The 7,500-nt window shown below is 46.8% G+C and overlaps 1 protein-coding gene across 6 annotated transcripts in view; it reads left to right on the top strand.

Moving 5' to 3' along the window:
• The window catches only part of snx2 (sorting nexin 2), a 35,227-nt gene that overhangs the window by 12,318 nt on the left and 15,409 nt on the right, over positions 1-7,500 (top strand). For 2 of the 6 annotated variants that reach the window (XM_061979951.2, XM_061979954.2), the window contains exons 3-12: positions 1,348-1,508; positions 2,232-2,289; positions 2,369-2,412; positions 2,487-2,628; positions 2,698-2,776; positions 2,830-2,905; positions 3,404-3,517; positions 3,612-3,705; positions 5,635-5,840; positions 5,909-6,043. In XM_061979951.2, the coding sequence (XP_061835935.1) occupies positions 1,348-1,508; positions 2,232-2,289; positions 2,369-2,412; positions 2,487-2,628; positions 2,698-2,776; positions 2,830-2,905; positions 3,404-3,517; positions 3,612-3,705; positions 5,635-5,840; positions 5,909-6,043 (1,109 nt within the window). Of the gene's footprint in view, positions 1-1,347; positions 1,509-1,994; positions 2,022-2,228; positions 2,290-2,368; positions 2,413-2,486; positions 2,629-2,697; positions 2,777-2,829; positions 2,906-3,403; positions 3,518-3,611; positions 3,706-5,634; positions 5,841-5,908; positions 6,044-7,500 lie in introns of all 6 variants that reach the window. The other 4 variants (XM_061979949.2, XM_061979953.2, XM_061979952.2 and 1 more) reach the window with 3 other exon arrangements.

Raw genomic sequence — 7,500 nt, 5'->3', positions numbered from 1 at the left:
GAGAAATTGCCAAGCAGCTTGGTGAAAAAAGGTCCACTGTTGGAGCAATCATTAGAAAATGGAAGAAGCTAAACATGACGGTCAATCTCAATGGGAGTGGAGCCCCATGCAAGATATCACCTTGTGGGGTGTCAATGATGCTAAGAAAGGTGAGGAATCAGCCCAGGACTACACAGCAGGACTTGGTCAATGACCTGAAAAGAGCTGGGACCACCGTTTCCATGGTCACTGTTGGTAATACACTAAGACGCCATGCTTTGAAATCATGCATGGCACGGAAGGTTCCCCTGCTTCAACCAGCACATGTTAAGGCCTGTCTTAAGTTTGCCAATGACCATTTGGATGATCCAGAGGAGTCATGGGAGAAAGTTTTGTGGACAGATGAGACCAAAATTGACCTTTTTGGTCATAATTCCACTGTGCGTGTTTGGAGGAAGAAGAATGATGCGTACCATCCCAAGAACACCATACCTACTGTGAAGCATGGGGGTGGTAGCATCATGCTTTGGGGGTGTTTTTCTGCTCATGGGACAGGACGACTGTACTGTATTAAGTAGAGGATGACTGCAGCCATGTATTGTGAGATTTTGGCCAAAAACCTCCTTCCCTCAGTCAGATCACTGAAGATGGATCTTCCAACATGACAATGACCCAAAGCACACAGCCAGGAAAACCAAGAAGTGGCTTCGTAAGAACCATATCAAGGTTCTGGAGTGGCCTAGCCAGTCTCCAGACCTAAATCCAATTGAAAATCTTTAGAGGGAGCTGAAAGTCTGTGTTACTCAGCGACAGCCCAGAAACCTGACTGATCTAGAGAAGATCTGTGTGGAGGAGTAGGCCAAAATCCCTCCTGCAGTCTGTGCAAACCTGGTGAAGAACTACAGGAAACGTTTGAACTCTGTAATTGCAAACAAAGACTACTCTACCAAATATTAATGTTGGTGTTCAAATACTTATTTTCAGCTGTATCACACAAATAAATTGTTAACAAATCATAGATTGTGATTTCTGGATTTTTCTTTTTAGGTTATCTCTCATACAGTGGACATGCACCTACTGTGAAAATTTCAGACCCCTCCATGATTTCTAAGTGGGAGAACTTGCAAAATAGCAGGGTGTTCAAATACTTATTTTCTTGACTGTATATATATATATATACAGTATATATATGTGTGTATATGTATGTACGTATGTATATGTACAGAATGTATGTATGTTTATACAGTATACACATACATACAGTATGTATGTGTATATATATATATATATATATATGTATGTATGTATGTATGTGTATATGTATGTATGTAAGTATTTATGTATGTATATGTGTGTTTGCATGTGTAGAGGCCACAGAGGAAGTGTCCCTGGACAGTCCAGAGAGGGAAGTCCTGCTGTCTGACGGCCCCTCTCCCGCCATCACCCCCATCACGCCGCCATGCTCCGTCATCACTCCTCTCATCGGCCACGCCCACGACCACATGTTTACACACTCTTCCTTTGACGAGGTACACACACACACACACACACACACACACACAAAGGAGTGTGGAGGTGCAGGGTGGGGGTCAGGTGCACATCAGTGTGTCGGACCCTGAGAACACACACACACACACACACACACACACACACACACACAGAGAGAGAGGAGTGACATGTTGTGGTTGCGTCAGCAGGTGGAGGTGCAGGGTGGGGGTCAGGCGCACATCAGTGTGTCGGACCCTGAGAACACACACACACACACACACATAGAGAGGAGTGACATGTTGTGGTTGTGTCAGCAGGTGGAGGTGAGGTGCACATCAGTGTGTCGGACCCTGAGAACACACACACACACACACACACACACACACAGAGAGAGAGAGAGGAGTGACATGTTGGGGTTGTGTCAGTAGGTGGAGGGTGGGGGTCAGGTGCACATCAGTGTGTCAGACCCTGAGAACACACACACACACAGAGAGAGAGAGAGGAGTGACATGTTGTGGTTGTGTCAGCAGGTGGAGGTGGAGGGTGGAGGTGAGGTGCACATCAGTGTGTCAGACCCTGAGAACACACACACACACACACACACACACACACAGAGAGAGAGGAGTGACATGTTGTGGTTGTGTCAGCAGGTGGAGGTGGAGGGTGGAGGTGAGGTGCACATCAGTGTGTCAGACCCTGAGAACACACACACACACACACACACAGAGAGAGAGAGGAGTGACATGTTGTGGTTGTGTCAGCAGGTGGAGGTGGAGGGTGGGGGTGAGGTGCACATCAGTGTGTCAGACCCTGAGAAAGTGGGTGAGTGAAGTCTTGACATAGAAAGTCTGTTCCAGGGTCAAAGTGTGTCATGACTGAGTCATGTGACTTGTGTCGCCAGGTGACGGCATGAACGCCTACATGGCCTACAAGGTCACCACCAAGGTTAGTGCTTGACCTTTCACCCCCCCCCCCCCCCCACTGAAAAGTGACCTCTGACCTCTGGGGCGGCGCCACAGACGTCCTCGTCTCTTTTCAGACTGGGCGAGTTCTCGGTCCGGCGGCGTTTCAGCGACTTCCTGGGCCTGCACAGCAAGCTGGCGTCCAAGTACCTCCACGTGGGCTGCATCGTGCCGCCGGCGCCGGAGAAGAGCATTGTGGGTAAGTTGTCGCGGGCGCCGCCGGGCGCCACTGGCACCCCCCCTAACCAGCGTGGTGGCGTCCCCCCAGGGATGACCAAGGTGAAGGTGGGCAAGGAGGACCAGTCGTCCAACGACTTCGTGGAGAAGCGGCGCTTGGCGTTGGAGAGGTACGTGCTTGGTTGCCGTGGCGACCCGCTCTGACGGCCTTGTCGGCACGCAGGTACCTGATGAGGACGGCGCAGCACCCTGTCCTCCTCAAGGACCCGGACCTCCTGCAGTTCTTGGAAAGTTCTGAGGTAAACCTTTCACCTCTCCTCTTGTCCTCCAGGGAGACAGGGGGCGTGGCCAGTGAAATAAATGGGGGTCTGTCAGCGACTTAACAGATGAATTGTGGGACGCCTGAGCGAGCGCGGCGGTCCGTCTGCTCCACTTAATGAAACACAACCAGGAGGGGGTGGCCTAAATGAACCCCCCCACACCCCCTTCGTTTAGCGCGGACCCCCGAGACCGGACCACCGGCGCTCCGGATAAATGAGTTTGCAGGAGGCGGGGCCAAGTAAACTTTGAACACAATGAAGAAAAATGAGCTTGTCTCACGCAGACGGACGCTGGCTGGCGTCTCATCGGGAAGGCGGACGACGGGCCAATCACAGAGGGGCTGGGGGGGGGGGGGTGAAGGAAACTGCTAATTGTATGAAAAGAAGCCCACTCCTCCACTGTGGGGCGCTGTGACCATGTGTGTGTGTGTGTGTGTGTGTGTGTGTGTGTGTGTGTGTGTGTGTGTGTGTGTCCAGCTGCCACGCGCCGTCAGCACGCAGGCACTCAGCGGCGCCGGCCTCCTCCGAATGGTCAACAAAGCTGCCGACGCCGTCAACAAGATGACCATCAAGATGAACGAGTCGGACGCCGTGAGTGGACCAGGGGGGCGGGGCTTAACATTGGCTTCATTATTGTGATGTGTGTGTGTGTGTGTGTGTGTGTGTGTGTGTGTGTGTGTGACAGTGGTTTGAGGAGAAGCAGCAACATTTTGAGAATCTGGACGTCCAGCTGAGGAAACTTCACGCCAGCGTGGAGTCGCTGGTGTGTCACAGGAAAGGTGCGTCCTTAGATTGTCACCTTCCCATTAATGCTAATGCAAGTACCCCTATTTCACTGCTATATAAGCCACACCCACTACATTTCACAATAATGGCTTTCCCATATATTAGCCAGCAACCTCAAAAGGGACAAGCTGTAGAAAATGGGCAGATGGATGGATAGCTGCGCCAATCTATAAGCCGCAGATATATATGTTTTGAAATGAGTTATTTACACAGAAATATTTATTTACATACCTTAATTGTTTCCAGACGGTGTGTGTAACAGGGCAGTAAAACAGCTGATGAAACAAAACAGAAGTCATGGTCATGGACCCACTAGCTGCGCAAGCTAGCTCTCCAATCAGCTAAACAGAATCAATAACTCCACGCTGACGTTTTGGTGAATTTACGAAAGTGAAACAATACAAAAAGAATGCCATTGTAAGTTAGTAATACTAACACAGACACTCCTAAATGAGTTAGCATATTAGCTCATGCTAACGACGCTAGCGTCGTTTCATTACGATAGCAAGTACAAATGTGCATGAAAACACTCCTCCAGACATCACAGTAAGTAAGAATTGTTGTAGTTACATTGTAAAACTTACAAACGTGTGGAGTGATCATTGAGTAGAATCGTTAGGACAGTTTTACTTCCAGTCTAAGGTGTTAAAACAGGAAGTGCATTTTCCACCCGCTACACAGTGAGCAAACTCGTCCAACAGATGGCGCCATGGCACACACAACAACACACCTTTTCAGTGTTTCTGCACGTGTGTAATGAGAACTATTGAACACAGAACATTATGAAAAATCCACTAATTAGCCACACAGTTTTATTAGCCGCAGGGTTCAAAGCATAGGAAAAAAGTGGCGGCTTATAGTCTGGAATTGACTGTACTTTTTCCAGGATACGTGCGAGATGGAATAGCTCTTTACACACTTGATGCATGCTAGCTTGTGTTTGAGCCACACACACCAGAGTCCTACTACTTGCTGCATGCTAGCATTAGTACAGGTCAACACACACACATTAGCATGTTAGCATTAGTACAGGTCAACACACACACATTAGCATGCTAGCATTAGTACAGGTCAACACACACACATTAGCATGTTAGCATTAGTACAGGTCAACACACACACATTAGCATGTTAGCATTAGTACAGGTCAACACACACACATTAGCATGTTAGCATTAGTACAGGTCAACACACACACATTAGCATGTTAGCATTAGTACAGGTCAACACACACACATTAGCATGTTAGCATTAGTACAGGTCAACACACACACATTAGCATGTTAGCATTAGTACAGGTCAACACACACACACACACACACACACACACACACACACACACACATTAGCATGCTAGCATTAGTACAGGTCAACACACACACACACATTAGCATGTTAGCATTAGTACAGGTCAACACACACACATTAGCATGTTAGCATTAGTACAGGTCAACACACACACATTAGCATGTTAGCATTAGTACAGGTCAACACACACACATTAGCATGTTAGCATTAGTACAGGTCAACACACACACACACACATTAGCATGTTAGCATTAGTACAGGTCAACACACACACACACACATTAGCATGCTAGCATTAGTACAGGTCAACACACACACACGCATTAGCATGTTAGCATTAGTACAGGTCAACACACACACATTAGCATGTTAGCATTAGTACAGGTCAACACACACACATTAGCATGTTAGCATTAGTACAGGTCAACACACACACATTAGCATGTTAGCATTAGTACAGGTCAACACACACACACACACATTAGCATGTTAGCATTAGTACAGGTCAACACACACATTAGCATGTTAGCATTAGTACAGGTCAACACACACACATTAGCATGTTAGCATGTTAGCATTAGTAGAAGTCAACAAGAGCACTATTGTGTCCTCAGAGTTGTCAGTCAACACGGCGCAGTTTGCCAAGTCGACGGCCATGTTGGGCAACAGCGAGGACCACACGGCGCTGTCCCGTGCTCTGTCTCAGCTGGCGGAGGTGGAGGAGAAGATGGAGCAGCAGCACCACCAGCAGGCCCACGCAGACTTCTACTTCCTGTCTGAGCTGCTGGGCGACTACGTGCGCCTGCTCGCCGCCGTCAAGGTGCCACGCCACCCTCACACACGCTGAGTGAGTGACGCATGGCAGGTGTTAACTGTGTGCGCGCGCAGGGCGTGTTTGAGCAGCGTGTGAAGACCTGGCAGAGATGGCAGGACAACCAAGTCCTCCTGCACAAGAAGAGAGAGGCCCAAGTCAAACTGCACTTCAACAACAAAGTGCAGCAGGCCAAAGACCACATCCAAGAGGTACAACTCATTAGCAGCAACTCATTAGTCCTACAGGAAGTCTTCAGCAGCAACTCATTAGTCCTACAGGAAGTCATTAGCAGCAAGTCATTAGTCCTACAGGAAGTCATTAGCAGCAAGTCATTAGTCCTACAGGAAGTCATTAGCAGCAAGTCATTAGTCCTACAGGAAGTCATCAGCAGCAAGTCATTAGTCCTACAGGAAGTCATTAGCAGCAACTCATTAGTCCTACAGGAAGTCATCAGCAGCAAGTCATTAGTCCTACAGGAAGTCATTAGCAGCAAGTCATTAGTCCTACAGGAAGTCATTAGCAGCAAGTCATTAGTCCTACAGGAAGTCATTAGCAGCAAGTCATTAGTCCTACAGGAAGTCATTAGCAGCAAGTCATTAGTCCTACAGGAAGTCATTAGCAGCAAGTCATTAGTCCTACAGGAAGTCATTAGTCAGTCCTACAGGAAGTCATTAGCAGCAAGTCATTAGTCCTACAGGAAGTCATTAGCAGCAAGTCATTAGTCCTACAGGAAGTCTTCAGCAGCAAGTCATTAGTCCTACAGGAAGTAAAGTAAGTCATTAGTGGTACAGGAAGTCATTAGTGGATTAGTGGTACAGGAAGTCATTAGTGGTACAGGAAGTCAATTAAGTCATTAGTGGTACAGGAAGTAAAGTAAGTCATTAGTGATACAGGAAGTCATTAGTGGTACAGGAAGTAAAGTAAGTCATTTGTCGTACAGGAAGTAAAGTAAGTCATTAGTGGTACAGGAAGTAAATTAAGTCATTAGTGGTACAGGAAGTAAATTAAGTCATTAGTGGTATAGGAAGTAAAGTAAGTCATTAGTGGTACAGGAAGTAAAGTAAGTCATTAGTGGTACAGGAAGTCAATTAAGTCGTTAGTGGTACAGCAAGTAAAGTAAGTCATTAGTGGTACAGGAAGTCATTAGTGGTACAGGAAGTCAATTAAGTCATTAGTGGTACAGGAAGTAAAGTAAGTCATTAGTGGTACAGGAAGTAAAGTAAGTCATTAGTGGTACAGGAAGTAAAGTAAGTCATTAGTGGTACAGGAAGTCATTAGTGGTACAGGAAGTCAATTAAGTCGTTAGTGGTACAGCAAGTAAAGTAAGTCATTAGTGGTACAGGAAGTCATTAGTGGTACAGGAAGTCAATTAAGTCATTAGTGGTACAGGAAGTAAAGTAAGTCATTAGTGGTACAGGAAGTCATTAGTGGTACAGGAAGTCAATTAAGTCATTAGTGGTACAGGAAGTAAAGTAAGTCATTAGTGGTACAGGAAGTAAAGTAAGTCATTAGTGGTACAGGAAGTCATTAGTGGTACAGGAAGTCAATTAAGTCATTAGTGGTACAGGAAGCAAAGTAAGTCATTAGTGGTACAGGAAGTAAAGTAAGTCATTAGTGGTACAGGAAGTAAAGTAAGTCATTAGTGGTACAGGAAGTCATTAGTGGT

This window comes from Nerophis lumbriciformis, linkage group LG20 (assembly GCF_033978685.3).
Source record: "Nerophis lumbriciformis linkage group LG20, RoL_Nlum_v2.1, whole genome shotgun sequence".
In the NCBI taxonomy this organism is placed as follows: Eukaryota; Metazoa; Chordata; class Actinopteri; order Syngnathiformes; family Syngnathidae; genus Nerophis; species Nerophis lumbriciformis.
The sequence above is the reverse complement of the archived record's forward strand: the minus strand, read 5'-3'. Positions and strand labels throughout refer to the sequence as shown.